The 19,083-nt window shown below is 43.1% G+C and overlaps 1 protein-coding gene across 1 annotated transcript; it reads left to right on the top strand.

The window, feature by feature from the left end:
• Nucleotides 1-829: 829 nt before the first annotated feature.
• On the top strand, nt 830-12,918 carry hnf1a (HNF1 homeobox a). The gene is made up of 10 exons (XM_060930642.1): nt 830-1,158; nt 3,442-3,641; nt 4,690-4,870; nt 4,957-5,159; nt 5,293-5,444; nt 5,555-5,699; nt 5,819-6,007; nt 6,114-6,229; nt 7,858-7,942; nt 12,788-12,918. The coding sequence occupies exons 1-10, from the start codon at nt 830-832 to the stop codon at nt 12,916-12,918; spliced, it is 1,731 nt and encodes a 576-aa protein (XP_060786625.1).
• The last annotated feature ends 6,165 nt before the right edge of the window (nt 12,919-19,083 follow it).

The raw sequence follows: 19,083 nt of genomic DNA, 5'->3' as shown, positions 1-19,083 counted from the left end.
ACTCTGGGTGTTAATTCAACACTGGGGATTTTGCTATGTACTAGAAATGTGGTCCAAAATGAGGACTGAACCCAAGGCCCAAATACACAACATGAAAATACATCAAATGGTTTTCCAAAACCCAAGAACTTTACGAAACCATTGCTCACCTCAACTGAAAAGGCCAAGACCTGAACCAAACTGTGACCCAAAAGACAGAAGCTTGAGACCATGGTCTAAAAACCTGAGGTCTGAATCAAACCTAGGGCCAAAGAAACAGGCTCAAAACAAAATGTGACCCAAAAGACAAAGGTTTGAACCAGACTGTGCTGCAAAAAGACAAAGGCCAGAACAAGACTATTGCCCAAAAAAACTGAGGTTACTATATTATACTATAGTCCAAAAGTCAGAAGCTTGAACCAAACCATGGCCCAGAAGACAGGCCTGACCAAAATGTGGCCCAGAAGGCAGAGCCCAAAATCAAACTGTGACCCTAATACAATAGGTTGAGTTAAACTATGACCCAGAAGACATAAATCCAAACTATTTTGCCCAAATTACAGTTCTGAACTAAGCTGTGGCCCAAAAGACACAGACCTGAACCAAAATATTGCCTAAAAGAGAATCCTGAACTAAATAAAACTGTTGCCTATGAACTGATAACTGTGTGGCCCAAAACCCAAAAACTAAATTAAATCAACCTGTGGGGGAGAGAAACACACACACACACACACACACACACACGGATTGAACCAAACCATTAATGGGGTGAACAATTACACCCTGTTACTTTAGAAACCTCTAGTGATGTGTGTGTGTGTGTGTGTGTGTGTGTGTGTATAGCTGGGTAATGGAGGGAGGAGAGGAGCGAGGGATGGAGGGACGAGTGCACAGGCTTTCAGCTCTGCAGCAGCAGCTGCTCTGCTCTCTGTTGGGCTCTGGTGTGACCCGTGAAGTGCTGATCCAGGCCATCAGCGAGCTGGAGAGAGAGCGGAACCGACCTGGAATCGGGCTGGGAGGTGGCGCCAGAGCAGACCGCATGGAAGCGGCCGAGCGGACGGACGGAGAGAGTTCTGAGGACGGAGACTCAGACTTCCCTCCACCCATCTTCAGGGAGATTGAGAAACTACCGCCAGAGGAGGCAGCTAGGCAAAGGGCTGAGGTGGAGCAACTGCTGCAGTAAGTTTACACACACACACACACACACACACACACACACACACACACACACAAAACTATCCTATTGATAAGTCACTGTATCAGATGCAGTGAAGCTGTACATCCAAAATTCTCACACACACACACACACACACACCAAGAAGTTTCTACATCCATAAGTTACAAACACATTCCACATCACAACACACACACACACACACTAAATTTGCCTCAGTTTCTCTTTCACTGTATCTTCTTACCTGCTCTGTCCTTTGTCCTACTCATGTCTCCCTCTGTCCTCAGTCAGATTTGTGTGTGTGTGTGAGAGAGAAAGAGTGTGTGTGTGTCTCGGCTCTCAGTGATGGAGGGATATGAAGGAGAGGTTCCACCTTTTCTAGTTACTAATTACCCACAGTCTTCATTATTCTCTTTAATAAATGAGCTACACACATGAGTTAAAATTAACAGAGCTCAGAGAGAGTGTGTGTGTGTGTGTGTGTGTGTGTGTGTGTGTGTGTGAGAGAGAGTTTTGCACAGTGTTCACACATGTTATAAGCAGTGTATCTGGACTCTGACCCCTCTGTCCTTCCCTTATCTCACACTGTCAACACTGCCTACGTGGTGTGTTCTGTTTATTTAGCGACGTGTTTAACTCTGCCATGTTAGCGGTGACGTTTGGTATCCAGTGGAAACAGAATCACGTCTGATTTTAGGAAGAACACTGAAAGGACAGCACATCGTGTCATGTCTGTGTGTGAACAGGACACTATCATATCGACCGGAGTCGCATCCTCACTTGTCTCTTCCCATCATGTGCACCAGTGAATGAACACTAGCAAAACAACAACACTCCTAATAATTGTTGGTTAGCGTTAGTATGTTCAGACAGGTAGTAAATTAGCCGAGGAATGTTTTTTGTTTCCTGGTCACATTTAGATTTTATTAAGGGTCCAAGCATTCAGTGCTTTTTGTTGTTCATCATCTTCTTCTTCTGTGTCTTCATCATACTTTGCCTCACAGAGACTCTATGGGGAAAATTAATTCTCAAAAAAGTTAATCGATGGCAGACGCTGATCAGGAAGTGAAGCTGTGCCTCCTCAACACAAATACATGTATGGTACGTGATATTGTGCTAATGTACCAATGTGGATAAATGGACCTCAGTTGGAGGCACTACACACTTTTAGGACAAGAGGAAGAGCAAAGATGAGATTTATAGATGTGGTGAAGGTGACATGAGGATGGTTGGTGCGACAGGAAAAGCTATGGAGGACAGGAGGGACATTATTATATTCCATTAATGGCATTTAGCAGACACTCTTACCCAGAACAACAAACCCACATCAACCTGGGGGTCAGGTGCCTTGCTCAAGGGCACTTCAGCCATTCCTGCTTATCCAAGGAATCACACCGGTGACCTTTTGATTCCAAAGCAGCTTCTTTAACCATGAGGCCATGGCTTCCCCTATTAGCCGCTGTGTGGTCACCCCTAAAGGGAACAGCTGAAAGAAGAAGAGGAGGACCACAGTCAGGGCGCTATAAGTCCTGCTTGTTGGATGTTTTTGAAATCTCTTTTTGAATTTGTTAGTCTGTAAGTGGCTTCAATTGACTGGATGAAAACCATCAACCAATCAGCTTTCAGCCGACATTTCACAGGGTTAGCATTGACCATCTGTCACGAAAATATGAATGGTATGTCCAGGTAGCTGCCTTCTAGAATCTCATCTCATTCTCATCTCATTATCTGTAGCCGCTTTATCCTGTTCTACAGGGTCGCAGGCAAGCTGGATCCTATCCCAGCTGACTACGGGCGAAAGGCGGGGTACACCCTGGACAAGTCGCCAGGTCATCACAGGGCTGACACATAGACACAGACAACCATTCACACTCACATTCACACCTACGCTCAATTTAGAGTCACCAGTTAACCTAACCTGCATGTCTTTGGACTGTGGGGGAAACCGGAGCACCCGGAGGAAACCCACGCGGACACGGGGAGAACATGCAAACTCCACACAGAAAGGCCCTCGCCGGCCACGGGGCTCGAACCCGGACCTTCTTGCTATGAGGCGACAGCGCTAACCACTACACCACCGTGCCGCCCCCTTCTAGAATCTAATACAAAATATTCATGAGGAGGAGCAACTTATGAAGGAGTGCTTGGACCCCGATAATCACTGCTCATGGAGAGAGTTTAAAAATGAAAATGGCCGTGTTGCATTGTGGGAAATGGTCAGACAGCACAGGAAGGAACATGACTGTAGTATCTTTCAGAAACACTTTATTTCACTCTGTGTATGTTAGAGAGGACCCATGGCGTGTGGCGAAGATGATAAAGAGCTACATGCAGCAGCACAATCTTCCTCAGAGGGAGGTGGTGGAGACAACGGGACTGAATCAGTCTCACCTGTCACAGCACCTGAACAAAGGTACGCCCATGAAGAACCAGAAACGGGCCGCGCTCTACAGCTGGTACGTCAAGAAACAGGACGAGATCAGCCAGCGTGAGTACACACACACATCGCACACACACACTCATATTCCAGTCTTTCTATTAAAGACACAAATGAATTTAATAAAATCAATTTAATAAAATATTTGCCCTTCGGTGCTCTGAAACAAACGTTACAGGAGGCATAAGCATCACTGCAGCTCATGTGCTGCTGCTAATGTTACACTTCCTCTGATCGCAGCAGATGCTTAACATCAACTAGTAGCTCCTTTAAATACCGTTAAAACGCATACACACTCTCACCGGCCACTTTAATAGGAACGTGTTGATTGTAAGATCCCTGTTCTGGGCTGCAGGAGTGGAACCCAGTGTGTTCTTCTGTTCTGCTGTTGCATGCTGAGATGCTTTTCTGCTCACCACGGTTGTAAAGAGTGATTATATGAGTTACTATATCCTTCCTGACAAAAAAACCCCTCAAACCAACTTGAATCTGTCCATTTCCTGACCTCTAATCCTCTCCTATCAACAAGGCGTTTGTTTCCACCCACAGAACTGTCGCTCACTCACTCAGTGTTTTTTATTTTCTGCACCATTCTGTGTAAACTCTAGAGACTGTTGTGTGTGAAAACCCCAGGAGATCAGCAGCTTCTGAAATACTCAAACCAGTCCATCTGGATCAAACCAACACCCAGACCACAGTGAGAGAAAGAAAGTCACACTTCACTGTGAGATCATGATTTTTCCCGTTCTGATGTTTGAACATTGTGAACATTAACTGAAGCTCTTGATTTGTATCTGTGGGATTTGATGCGTCGTGCTGCTGTCGAGGGATCGGCTGATTACAGAACCGCAGAAAAGAGCAGGTATTTGTTCTTGGTGTTCCTAATAAAGTGGCCGGTGAGTGTACATAGTGTTCATTTTTAAGTTCTAATTTACCTCAGAACAAAAAGACGTTCTTTAATGTTGTCGCTTTTTAAAGTATCAGTTCAGTTCAGGCACTGGACTCAGAAAAAAACCCAAACAATCCCCAACTGAACCGAACTGATTTGTGATGTTGTGAAATATGAATCGCGTCATTATCATAAATGTCTTCAATGCAGAGTTCACCAATGCAGGTCGGGGGCTGGTTCTGGGGGAGGAGCCAAGTGAAGAAAACAAGAAGGGGAGGAGGAACCGGTTTAAATGGGGCCCAGCATCACAACAGATTCTGTTTCAGGCCTACGAGCGTCAGAAAAACCCGAGCAAGGAGGAGAGAGAGGGACTGGTGGAGGAGTGTAACCGGTGAGAGCAGATGCACCGTGTGTGTGCATTTGTGTGGTACACAAAGCCCTTAAACACCTCTGATAGTGTGTTTGTGCGTATTTCAGAGCAGAGTGTTTGCAGAGGGGCGTGTCTCCGTCACAGCTGGCCGGTTTGGGTTCGAATCTTGTGACAGAAGTGCGTGTTTATAACTGGTTTGCTAATCGCCGTAAAGAGGAAGCGTTTCGCCACAAACTAGCGCTCGACCCACCTTACAGCAACCAAACAGCATCCGGGACAGAGCAGAGCATCCCGCCCACTCCCACACAAGGTAACACACACGCACACGGGTCAGCAAAGCTATACATGATAGTGAAATTAGTGATCCCAGTTTGTACACTAGCACTGATTTGGGACACAACCCATGGCAGACTGATGAGCTTCTCTCTCTCTCTGTGTCTCAGGTCTGAAGTTCACTTCCTCAGTACTGTGTGAGGGTGTCGGGGCAGCGCGGTCTGCTGGGAATGGAGACAGAGCTGACGGAGGTCACCTGGGGACAGGTCTGGTCCAGCTGGAGCCAAGTCACACACTTCTGGAAGCACATCAGCACAAACCAGTGAGATTATCTCCATCAAATGTTTTAATTCTCACAAACATCACCGAGTTGGGTTCTCCTGATAGAACTGGTGATACACTTCCTCTCGTGTGTGTGTGTGTGTGTGTCAGATATCAGGAGGAGGGTCTCTGCCGCCCGTTAGCACCCTGACCTCTCTCCACGGCATGTCTCACACACACTCTGGCTCGCCGCAGGGCCTCATCATGGCCTCCTTACCCAGTGTCATGAGTCTGGGAGACTCGTCTCTGCTTATAGGTATACACACACACACACACACACACACACACACACACACACACACACACACACACACACTTCTAGAGAACCTCAGAGTACAGGCTACACCTTATTTTTTCTTGCGCTCTACCCTGTAGGTCTCACGTCTACTCAACCACAGACGGTTCCGGTCATCAACAATGTCGGGGGCGGGTTCACCACACTCCAGCCAATCACCTTCCAGCAGCAGCTCCACACATCATCCCAGCAGCCAATCACGCAGCAGCTGCCAAGTCACATGACTCCAAGTCCATTCATGGCCACGATGGCACCGCTGCCCTGCCACAGTATGTGATGACATCGTGTGTGTGTGGAATGACATCATTCATCAGGAATATGTCACCTAGCACATAGTATCAGCAAAGCACTAAGATACAAAGGTGTGTGTTTCAGTGTACAGTAAGGCAGATCTGACGTCGTATCCGTCCTCCAGCCTGCTGTCCCAGGCGATGGTCATCACTGACAGCAGCAGCATCGGAACCCTCGCGAATCTCACCACGGTCCGACAGGTGACGCTCAGATTAGCATCAAATTAGCATTAGCATGATCGTACTGAGATCAGTGTGTATGATGAATATACAGTGGATATAAAAAGTCTACACACCCCGTTAAAATGATCGTTTTTTCTGATGTAAAAAAAAAATGAGACTACGATAAATAATTTAAAAACTTTTCCCACCTTTAATGTGACCTATAACCTGTACAATTCAACTGAAAAACAAACAAATCTGTTGGGGGGAAAACATAAAAAAATAAAAATAAAAAAACGTACAATAAGCTGGTTGCAGAAGTGTGCACACCCTTAAACTAATACTTTGTTGAAACACCTTTTGATTTAATTACAGCATTCAGTGTTTTTGGGTTCACACCTGCCATCAGTTAAACCGACTCTGATTAACCCCAAATAACGTTCAGACATTTACTCAGTTGCCTCCTCCAGCAAAAGCCAGGGTTCACAGAGAGCTTACAAAGCATCAGAGGGATCTCTTTGTTGAAAGGTATCAGTCAGAAGAAGGGGACAAAAACATTTCCACGGCATTAGATATACGTACCATGGAGCACTGTGAAGACCGTCATGAAGAAGTGGAGAAAATATGGGACAACAGTGGCATTACCGAGAACTGGACATCCCTCCAAAATTGATGAAAAGACAAGATGAAAACTGTTCAGGGAGGCTGCCGAGAGGCCTACAGCAACACTGAAGGAGCTGCAGGAATTTCTGCCAAGTACTGGTTGTGTACTACATGTGACAACAATCTCCCGTATTCTCCATATGTCTGGACTATGAGGTAGGGTCAAAGAAAAACATCCAGGCCCGGCTAAATTTTGCAAAAAAAAATACATCAACTCTCCCAAAAGCATCACCAAAAGAACACCATACCCACGGTGAAACATGGTGGTGGCAGCATCATGTTTTGGAGTTGTTTTTCTTCAGCTGGAACAGGGGCTTTAGTCAAGGTGGAGGGAATTATGAACAGTTCTAAATACCAGTCAATTTTGGCCCCAAACCTTCAGGTGTCTGCTAGAAAGCTGAAGATGAAGAGGAATTTTATCTTTCAGCATGACAATGACCCCAAGTTTACATCAAAATCAACAAAAGAATGGCTTCACCAGAAGAAAATTAAAGTTTTGGAATGGCCCAGCCAGAACCCAGACCTAAATCCAATTGAAAATCTGTGGGGTGACCTGAAGAGGGCTGTGCACAAGAGACGCCCTCGCAATCTGACAGATTTGAAGCACTTTTGCAAGGAAGAGTGGGCAAATATCACCAAGTCTAGATGTGGCAGGCTGATAGACTCCGACCCAAAAAGACTGAATGCTGTAATTAAATCAAAAGGTCCTTCAACAAGGTATTAGTTTAAGGGTGTGCACACTTATGCAACCAGCTTATTGTATGGTTTTGTTTTGTTTGTTTTTTTACATCCCCCCCCCCCCCCCCCCCCAACAGATTTGTTTGTTTTTCAGTTGAATTGTACAGGTTATAGGTCACATTAAAGGTGGGAAAAGTTTTTAAATTATTTATCGTGGTCTCATTTTTTTTTACATCAGAAAACCTGATCATTTTAACAGGGCGTGTAGACTTTTTATATCCACTGTAGATAGATGACTCGTTTGCACGTGTATGTTTGTGTTTCAGACGCTGAGCTCAAACCCTGAGGAACACACAACCACCACAATCCAGGAGGAGTCACTACACCTGCAGTCCAGCTCTCCAGCACCAGGTCTCTCACACACACACACACAGCAGATTCATACACACTACACGATTATTACAACAATAGGAACAATAAAAACATGACATTAAGCAATCATTACAACTTTTATACAGTGTGTCTATATGTTTATATACTAGTGCATCTCAAAAAATTAGAATACCATGAAAAAGTTCCTTTTTATTCATAATTTAATTCAAAAAGGTAAACTTTCATATATTCTATATTCATTACATGTAAAGTGAAATATTTAAAGCCTTTTTTGTTTTAATTTTGATGATTATGGCTTATAGCTCATGAAAATTAGAAATCCAGTATCTCAAATTATTAGAATATTCCCTAAGATCAATCAAAAAAAGGATTTACAATACAGAAATGTCCAACTTCTGAAAAGTATATTCATTTATACACTCAATACTTGGTTGGGGCTCCTTTACCATGAATTACTGTATCAGTGCGGTGTGGCATGGAGGTGATCAGTCTGTGGCACTGCTGAGGTGTTATTGAAGCCCAGGTTGCTTTGATAGTGGCCTTCAGCGTATCTGTATTTTTGGGTCGGGTGTTTCTCATCTTCCTCTTGACAATAGCCCATAGATTCTCTATGGGGTTCAGGTCAGGTAAGTTGGCTGACTAATCAAACACAGTAATATCATGATCAGCAAACCATTTGGTAGTAGTTTTGGCACTGTGGGTAGGTGCTAAGTCCTGCTGGAAAAGGAAATCAGCATCTCCAAAAAGCTCGTCAGCAGATGGAAGCATGAAGTGCTCTAAAATCTCCTGGTAGATGGCTGTGTTGACTTTGGACTTGATAAAATACAGTGGACCAACACCAGCAGATGACATGGCACCCCAAATCATCACAGACTGTGGAAACTTCACACTGGGCTTCAAACACCTTGGATTCTGTGCCTCTCCACTCTTCCTCCAGACTCTAGAACCGTGATTTCCAAATTAAATGCAAAATGTACTTTCATCTGAAAAGAGGACTTTGGACCACTGAGCAACAGTCCATTTCTTTCTCTCCTTAGCCCAGATAAGACACTTCTGACATTGTCTCTGGCTCAGGAGTAGCTTGATATTAGGAATGCGAAAGTTGTATCCCCTTTCTTGAAGATGTCTGTTCGTGATGGGTCTTGATAGACTGGCACCAGCCTCAGTCCACTCCTTGTGAAGCTCTCCCAAGTTCTTGAATCAACTTTTCTTGACAATCCTCTCAAGACTGCGGCCATCCCTGTTGCTTGTGCACCTTTTCCAGCCACCCTTTTCAGCAATGACCTTTTGTGGCTTACCCTCCTTGTGGAGGGCATCAGTGATCATCTTCTGGACAACAGTCGAGTCAGCAGTCTTCCCCATGATTGTGGTTGTGTGTACTGAACTAGACCGAGAGATACACTGTGTTCATACTGTTTTACTCAAACTCGAAATGAAATATTCTAATATTCTGAGATTTTTTTTATGTTTTTGTACTGCATGCCATACTGATTAAAATTAAAATAGAAAAATGCTTGAAACATTTTAGTTTATGTGTAATGAGTCTATAATATATAACATTTTCACTTTCTTAAATAACTGATGGAAAATATTGAACTTTTTCACAATATTCTAATTTTTTGAGATGCACTAGTACATTATGACACTTTTATATAAACCGACTCTCTGATAAACAAACCTAAACTACCGTAATAATTAAGAGTTATTACAGACAGAGCGAGCGACCCTACCTGAGAGTCAAATCCAACCCCAATCAATCAAGTGAAGTATTTAGTTTCATATTTATTGCTCTCTTTAACCCTCTCATGCACGGCATCCACACTGATAGAGGGTCTGCTTTGAGGAAAATATAACACCAACAAATCACTTACTGTAATTTAACATTGATCATTATCCTGAGTCCTGATTTATAGATTATTTATATGTGACTAGACTAATTCCCAGTGTCTGTGGTATATCTTAAACGTTCCACAAAAATTGCCCCCAAAAAAGGACAGATGAATGTCCAATGAACACTTTAGGTTTTTATTATTATTATTATTATTATTATTATTATTATTAATAAAGCATTTTTTAACCTCATATCAGCTGAATCATGTGACATTCCTAAACTGGGTAAATTTTGTATGTCAAAAATAATATTTAGTGATTTTTGTTTATAAACACATTAGAAATATATATATATATATATATATATATATATATATATATATATATATAAAACTCTTCTGTGTTTATAACAAAAATCACTAAATATCTTAGACTCTAATGTTAATGTTGATGACCAAAATTATAGAAAATGTAATTAAAAAAACAGCAATATTCTTGTAATATCTGATATACTGTATATATGTGTGTGCACTGTAAAAAAATATTTGTTGTTTTAACTTAAAGTTAGTGCAAGGGCTGCCTTAAAATTTTGAGTTCACTGGAATTCACATAGTAAGTTAAATTGTTGTGAACTTACTATATTAATTTCAGTGAACTCAAAATTTTAAGGCAGCCCTTAAGGCAACCCTTGCACTAACTTTTTTAAGTTAAAACAACAAATCATTTTTTACAGTGTGTGTGTAATAAATATTATATATATTATTATATATATATAATATTTATTACACACACACACATATATACAGTATATCAGATATTACAAAGTGATATGAAGTTTATCGAGTGGTGAGTGTATATATCACGAGTGAGTGAAGTGAAAATATTTTTCAACACGAGAAGATAAACTTCATATCTTCACTCCACTGTGTAATGTTCTTTATATTCTACAAAAAAATATATATCTACAAAAAAAAAATACACAAGTTAATGAAAATAATTTTAATTTTGAACCGGTTCACCATTTTGACAACTCGCATTGAGTCAGTGGGAAAACACTGGCAGTGAAATCATCAGAGTGAAATATCGGGAATTATTATCCATCCAGGAGACTTTTTCAATGGAATAAAAACGTGTTCTATTCCCTTCTAGCAGGTTTCATTCATTTGGTTTGATAGCATGCAATATTGTTAGCATATTGCTTATCCTATGTGTATTACGCCACTCTACCCAATGGAGACTGAGCGTTGAATATGGTTTATGATATTGCACGGTTGTCAAGACAACATGACGTCACACATTGTAGATGTAAAACTTCTGCGCTGGGGAGCGACTGTGACAAATTGTAAACAAATATGGCCGCAAGGTTTGCTTCGTTAAATACGGAAGATTTTGAGAGAATTTTGGCTGTCAATGTTGATTTTAAAAGTAACTCGGTAAATTACACAGGGAAAATAATAATAATAATAATAATAATATTCAGCTTGACTGCGCTAGCATTGGCCTTCGCTAACACTACACCAGCTGGAAGGTATCTGGACTGCTGCGCTAACAGCACAGAGTCGCGGGTAAGCTAGCGCTGGCCTTTGAGGATGCTGATATGAAGAGAGAGTACGCATAATAATAATAGTAATATTGCCTGGTTTTTTTTTGTGGTCTATCAGATATATTCCATTCAGCTACTCATCTTCAACTCGTTCAGTATCATGCTCCCTGAATGGAATATATCTGATATACCACGACAAAAAGCCAGACAATATTATTTAAATCTGTCCCTCAGATCTGTGATGTATTTCATATGAAAAATGTGAGTTTTTCAACACGAGAAGATAAACTTCATATCTTCAAGGCAACATGTGATTTTTATGATATCGACACATTCACAAACAAAAAGTTCCCAAATTTATCAAAACAACTCACTCATCGGGCGGCACGGTGGTGTAGTGGTTAGCGCTGTCGCCTCACAGCAAGAAGGTCCTGGGTTCGAGCCCCGGGGCCGGCGAGGGCCTTTCTGTGCGGAGTTTGCATGTTCTCCCCGTGTCCGCGTGGGTTTCCTCCGGGTGCTCCGGTTTCCCCCACAGTCCAAAGACATGCAGGTTAGGTTAACTGGTGACTCTAAATTGAGCGTAGGTGTGAATGTGAGTGTGAATGGTTGTCTGTGTCTATGTGTCAGCCCTGTGATGACCTGGCGACTTGTCCAGGGTGAACCCCGCCTTTCGCCCGTAGTCAGCTGGGATAGGCTCCAGCTTGCCTGCGACCCTGTAGAAGGATAAAGCGGCTAGAGATAATGAGATGAGATGAGAACTCACTCATCGATTTCCTCACGAGTGACAGATAGAGATTTATGTCCCGGTTTTGGTTCTCCATGTCCCGGATGGAGCTCAGATGAAAAACACCAGTGGTGTATTTCCCATTAAAACACTCGTGTGTGTGTGTGTGTGTGATTATATATGGATACATATATTGTTTTGGTTTTTTTAAAGGTATAATATTTTTCTAAACATCACGTAATTAAAAAAATATTCAAATTTATATATGACATGCAAATTTAAGATTTTAAAAGCCATCTAAAGAAGCTGACTTTAAAAAAAAAATGTATGCAAGAAACAATGAAAGCCTGGCTGTTACGCACAGCACACTGATAAATTGGATGCGTGTGTGTCGATGATTCATGTTGGAAAATGAAACAATTAGAAAGGAGCATTTGATAGGAAATAAGTGTATAAAAATTATTTTTATCACCTCTTTAAAATTTGTCTGAAAAAAGATTTCATTCAAAAACTAATAAGCAAAATAAATCAATATTGTAAACACAAAGTCAATCTAGTTCACTATTAAAAAAAGTTAAAATACAGAGCCTGAAAATGGTTCTCTGGGAAAAAACAAAAGGTTTGTTTTTTAAACTTGAACTGTTAAGTAACCACTTTTTTCTAAATGTGTTTAATAACAAATCTCTAATCATCTCTCTGCTGTACATTAACCCACATCTAAAACTATTAACGTATAATAATAAAGCACATGTCCTCCGGTCCTCAGTGTCCTCCAGCAGTTTGGATATTTATCCTCAAACCCAGTCCAGTGACAGCCACACCGCCCACCTCCTCACTTCATCCCCCGGAGACATCGGCCCCTACATTCCCGCACAGATGGTCTCTACCGCTCAATAGCAGCAGCAGCAAACTCAGTGGACCATACCATCAGCGCCTCACAAATAGGGGGAACTATTTTTTAATTTCAGCCATAAGGAGGTAAAAACCTTAATGACAGTGATGAATATTAACCAATGCTGCCTTTGTGTGTCTCTGAGGAATCTCTGTGGGTGAAGATTATGATGGAACGTGCTCAGAGACGAGTAATTTCACTGATTAAACCTCAGTGTTAAAACGCACAAAAAACAAAACCAAAACCCTGTGGATCAGAACAATCTACACACATCCTGATTGGACCGCGGAGTCACTGGGGCAATGTGGGCGGAGCTTATATTACATTTCATTACCCAATCACAAACTTGGTCATCATCAATATCGTTTCTTTTCATCTTGGAAGCTGCTTGGTGTAAAATATTCCACAGGTGATGTCATCAAGGCAGTGATGGATTGTCAAAATCAACCGGCTCCTGACGTGAAACCCTTTTTATCCAGCAGCAATTCTTATTAAACAAACATTTTTAATTTTCTCTGTAAATATTATATTGATGTATAAACTGAATTAAAATTGTATAATAAAAAGAAACACACGGTTTGTTTGTTCGCTGTGTTTGAGACATTTCCTGCACCTACGGCTCAACACGAGCTTACTGCGAGCATGAGGTTACAGGATTATGCTAACTGAGCTAACTCGAGGCTTGAGGTCACGTGATATTAGAAAGAGAGAAAAATGAAAGTAAGAAAGCAGAAGATTTACAGAATAAAATAAAACAGAAGGAGAGAAAGAAGGAGGAAGTAAGAGAGTGATGGAGGTCGTAGAGTGCATCCGCGCTATTGATTGGTCGGCTCTGAGGCCCTGCGTGACATCAGTGGCAGCTGGAATTCGAACTGAGAGTAATTACATCTGTGCATTCAGAAAACAATTTTCAAACTTTATAATTAAATATTTTAAAACTTAATAGGGAGGGAAAGTGGGTGGCGCGGTGGTGTAGTGGTTAGCGCTGTTGCCTCACAGCAAGAAGGTCCGGGTTCGAGCCCTGTGGCCGGCGAGGGCCTTTCTGTGTGGAGTTTGCATGTTCTCCCCGTGTCCGCGTGGGTTTCCTCCGGGTGCTCCGGTTTCCCCCACAGTCCAAAGACATGCAGGTTAGGTTAACTGGTGACTCTAAATTGAGCGTAGGTGTGAATGTGAGTGTGAATGGTTGTCTGTGTCTATGTGTCAGCCCCGTGATGACCTGGCGACTTGTCCAGGGTGAACCCCGCCTTTCACCCGTAGTCAGCTGGGATAGGATCCAGCTCGCCTGCGACCCTGTAGAACAGGATAAAGCGGCTACAGATAATGAGAATGAGATGTTGGGATTATCTACTAACTGTGAAAGTGTGGGTGCAATCAGTTAATTATTGATATTAAGTGATCAATCTCGTTAAATCAGTCTCATTAAATTTTGAAGGTCAATAATTAAAATGAATCAATCCCATTGAATCATTTAATTTGACTCGTTTGAATTGAATCATACCATAGAATCACTCTCATTTGAAGTGAATCGTTCAGTGAATCGTTCAATGAATCATTTAGGGAATCGTTCAATGAATCATTTAGGGAATCATTTAGTGAATCATACCATTAATCCTGGTGCTTAATAATAAATTACCAAACAGCTAAATTATGGTACATTTCCAAATTATTAAGATCACTTACCATATTATATAACATTTGCACCCTTTTTGAATTCTTTGAGAAAATTGGGGACTTCAGATGTTGTTCACACAAATAAACACAGTTTGTTTAATAAATGAATTTATTATACAAAGATAAAAAGATAAATCAATATATACAAGCAGTGAAGTGTGTGTGTGTGTGTGTGTGTGAGAGAGAGAGAGAGAGAGGGAGTGTGAAGGACTTGACCATGTGTTTAGCCTCGTGTAGCTAACTACACGTGGTGGAGGCCTAGCTTGTTGGTAGCTAAACAAAAGAATGTTATCTAAACAGAACAAAGGATTAGCTCTGTGTTTAGCCTCGTGTAGCTAACTACACGTGGTGGAGGCCTAGATTAGCCTTGTGTTGCTAGTATGTGTTTGTGAAAGGCCCTATAGCCTAGCTAAAGTGTGTTTGTTAGGCCTGATGGCTTGCTGAGCACATGGTAGGCCTTGATTAGCTTTGTGTTGCTAAGCAGACAAAAGCGAAGCTGTAGCTAACCCACTAGCTCATAACCATACTGAATCCACTGAAATCTTAATGACATCAAGATGTATAATAATGAGAACTATATGTTAGTAGTAAAGAATAAAAGAGAGAAGCATGCGCAGCCTATCTATTAAACAATTGAGAGAACATAGAACCAAAATAAATCAACACGCTGCGTGTTCAACAGTGTAACAATAAACCTGGGTTTAAATTCACACTATTTCAAATAAAAGCAAATTCCTAAGACTATCCTAATTATGCCCAAATGCCAAAATCTTACTTAATCCTGCCTTTAGCAAGATATGAAGAACTATTCGCCGGTGTAGTCTCGGGCCTCGCCGTGGGAGCACGTGAGCCGCTCGTGATGGAGGCGGAGAAACTTTCGGGTCGAACGGAGCACTTGGGTGGTTCCCGTGGAAAGCAGAGGGTTCTTGGTCCGAACCTCAGCGTTCGTGAGGAAAAGTCTCTGATCAGAATAAGATGTACAGCGCTTTGAGTTAAAAAGGATTCAATCGCTTCTTAACTTTTAACTGCCTGGGCTGCAGTCGTGACGTCACTTCTAATGCAAGTAAACCGGTTGTAACTCAGGTTGAGTTTAAAGATCGCGCGACTCTAGAGTTTACCTTTGCCAAGGGTAAGAAGGAAAATCGCGCTGAGTGATGGATCTTGCAAGAAAGAAGACGTCTTTTTGGGGTGGAGAGCGCGCCTCTTTATACATCCAGATCCATCGGAAGCCAGACGTGAGAGAGCAAAGATGGAAGCGTTGTCCCATTGTTTTATGTTTCCTTGTATGATGACGTAGATGATCCCGCCCACGCGTGACGTAGGTCACACGGAAGTGGACTGGGAATTGTAGTTCTGACACAAGATGGCGGTATGATACCTACAGTCCCCCTTTTGGTCTCAGGGGTATGACGGAGTCGTAGCACTGAGAGCACCGTATCGTATCATCGCCGTGTCCATAGTCCTTGAGGTAGACTTGTCCTGTGCAGTCCATGGTGTCCTGTGAAGACTGTAAACTTGTGAGTTCCAGTAAGACAGTTGGAGACAGAGGCATTTTGGGCATAATATAATCACTATGGGCATTTTGGGCATATAATCACTATCTAACTAACTAGATCAAAACCACATCAAAAAAATTAAACATGGAACATGAAACATGTAGTGTTCAATTTCTTAGGCATAAAAAAACAAGAAAAGAGAAGAAATGAAGGAAGGAAAGAAGTATTAGTGTTTGGGTTGGCAAACCTAATCTTCTGGGAAGGTGATAGCAGTGGGGGGGTCTGGCTAGAAAGCGTGCGCTACTGCGGCTAGCTGTCGGGGACACAGACCATCTTATCTAGCTAGGTGTGTAGTGTTATGTATGGGTTGCCTGGGCAGACCCAGTGGATGTCTTTAGTGGGGGTGCACATCTCTAAGTTTGTGGATTCACAAAAATGAGGATAGCACTGCCAAGACTATACGCCAGGTGTATTTGCGATGACTACACACTAGTAATAATAGCGGATTTTAGTATTTTATCTACCATGTTATACTGAAGGGTTACTTCTTTGTGTTGGTGAAGTCTGACCGGGAATGTTAGTGTACGCTTATGGTTGAGTGATGCGTACAAGCTAAGTGGACAGGATGGGCCTAGCTGTCGTCCACCCCCTTTTGGAGTGAGGACTGTTCAAAAGGTTTGATTCGATTATCATGGAAATCGATATGAAAGCATTTGATTAGGCCTAGATATCCTAATGTGATACGCGACGGGGAACGGTTTTCCCACGATCGAAAGGTCTCGACCAGGGTGGTAGGAACTTCTCTGAGATTCGGGCGTAGTAGGCTTTGTGTCCTTCTACTCTCGAATCGAGATTCTTTTGGGCACCTGTAAAGATTGACTGTAGGTGGCGTTGTAGGTCGGCGACATGTTGATGTGCAGTGTATGCAATCGCGACGCTCATGGCCTCTGGTTTGTATAGGAGATGCGGGGGAAGAACTGACTCTCGCCCAGTCATCATCCCAAAGGGTGTGACTTCAGTGGCGCAATGAGGGGTGGACCGAATGGCCCTTAGCACCAAGGGAAGTTTCACATCACAAATTTTACCATGGTTTGTGATATACTTTTGCAGCATGCTCACAATGGTTTGAATGGCTCGTTCAGCCTGACCAGAGAATTGAGGGTGGTACGCGATATGGAATTTCGCCTTGACGCCTAACATGTTCCACAGCGCAGCCATTACACCAGCGGTGAAATGGGTGTCTGTGTCTGAGTCGATGGATAGAGGGAGATTTTTGCCACTAGGGGGAGTCGCGATGTCAGGTGTTTCGACACCGGACTCGGTGTGCAAAGACATGAACTGAAGTTAATCAGAAATTTGATCTCGCGTGGCGCTTGGTTGATCAGTGTTCGCACTAATCTCGTCGCAATAGTTTTGTGCATATTTTGTGGGATCCAACGACTGTGGGGTTTTGTTTTGTGTAAAGCTGACTAAGTTTATGTCGCAGGGCTTGGTTGGGATTGGGTCGCCTTGTGAGAGCCGTGTGTCTGAGAAATGGTGGTGAAGACTTTAGCGCACATGAGAGGTGCGTCTTGTGTGTTTGCCTTCGCCACCAGGGGGGGCCCTACATCCTGACCCTCGCCTGCTGTTTCAGAGAGATCTCCTTCCCCCTTTTACGAGATATACCCGTGGTTCCTGGCCTAGTCATGCCAGCAAATGGTTTGTCATTTTTCTTGGGCTCCTTTGTTTTATCTGTTGAGGGGTCTGACGTCTCCTGTAACAGTTCTTTAATCTCAGCCAACTGGGCTTTTAAAGAGTCCAGCTCTGAGTGGAACTCACCAGGTTGGTCTGAGTCACTGTGTTGGTCGTCTCTACCCTTGCGTTTAGAGCTACGGTCGGAACGCTTCTGCCGTTTCTGGTCAGAGCGGGGATGACGGTTTTGCTGCCAACCGTTTTGTTCCCTATGACCCTTTTCATGTGATGGGCGATTGCCATCGTCACTGTGGACTCGCCCTTGGTCCCTCCTGGCCTTACCTTGTCGATTTTTCCACTCACCATTGTGATGGTTCGGCAAGGATCGGGCTGGACCGGAATTCTTCCAGGTGGGTCCCCCTTTCGGTGCTTCACCTCCTAAGGTTAGCGGGGGCTTGTCCTCACCCTGGAGACTAAGGACTCTGGGTTCATCATCATTTCCGTTTGCGGTTTTGACAATGGTCTCCCAGGTCATTTGGGCTAGTCGCCTAATTTCCCTCATCGAATAGCGACCTTGTCGACACGTCAGTGTGACATGGGTCCGCACGCTTGGGTGGAGGTTATGCAAGAAGAGAGATATGAAACCTCTATCTTCTTCCAACCCTGGTGCACTACTACCTTGGAAATAGGCAGTACGTAGCCGTCTGTAATATTCACGAGGCGCCTCAGACCGTTTTTGTTTGACTTGTAATGCACACAATATCGCGGAGGTTTCGTCCGTGTATGGCGCATATTCTTCCCTCATGTAATTGCGAAGTTTCGAATAACTATCGCGAATGTTTGGGGGTAGTGTCTCTAAAAAGGCACGAACGCTACTACTGGAGGTCTTCCAGATTAGTTTAAGTTTTTCACGTGTTGTGGCGTTCGGCAGGTCCATCAGGCATCGATCAATTTCTCGTAAATAGTTATTTACATTTGTTCTTTGATTGTCGGGATCGAATTGTTCGACATCTTTGGCAAGTAGGTCAATTTGCCGTAAACGAAGGGTTTGGTGCACGTCCTTGTGCGACCTTCTTGGCTCTTCTGAGTACTCACTGTCTGAGCTACTCTGGAATCGCTCCCGCTTCGCACGAGATGCGTGGTCTGATTCGTCTGGAGATGGATCAGGGAGACTGAAGCGCACTGACCTAGGTGTGCTACGGGCCTGGGCTCGGGATGAGCGCAGGGCGGCTCCATCCTGGCTAGACGACGACGGAGTCGTGTAGCGAGTTGATGGAGTTTGGCGGGATGTCTGGTCCTTGACCAGATCATTTACGGTGTCCGGTTCGGACG

The sequence above is a fragment of the Neoarius graeffei genome, chromosome 10, assembly GCF_027579695.1.
Source record: "Neoarius graeffei isolate fNeoGra1 chromosome 10, fNeoGra1.pri, whole genome shotgun sequence".
NCBI lineage: Eukaryota > Metazoa > Chordata > Actinopteri > Siluriformes > Ariidae > Neoarius > Neoarius graeffei.
Note: the sequence above shows the minus strand (reverse complement) of the source record. Positions and strands in the feature narration are given on the sequence as shown.

What these genes read in the sequence shown, in the direction of transcription:
- hnf1a (XM_060930642.1), top strand. Translation starts at nt 830, where the DNA reads ATGGAGGGAGGAGAGGAGCGAGGGATGGAGGGACGAGTGCACAGGCTT. An exon ending in GGCACCGCTGCCCTGCCACA is followed by an intron (nt 6,008 to 6,113) that starts GTATGTGATGAC and finishes TGTGTGTTTCAG; the next exon opens with TGTACAGTAAGGCAGATCTG. An exon ending in GTCCAGCTCTCCAGCACCAG is followed by an intron (nt 7,943 to 12,787) that starts GTCTCTCACACA and finishes TCCGGTCCTCAG; the next exon opens with TGTCCTCCAGCAGTTTGGAT.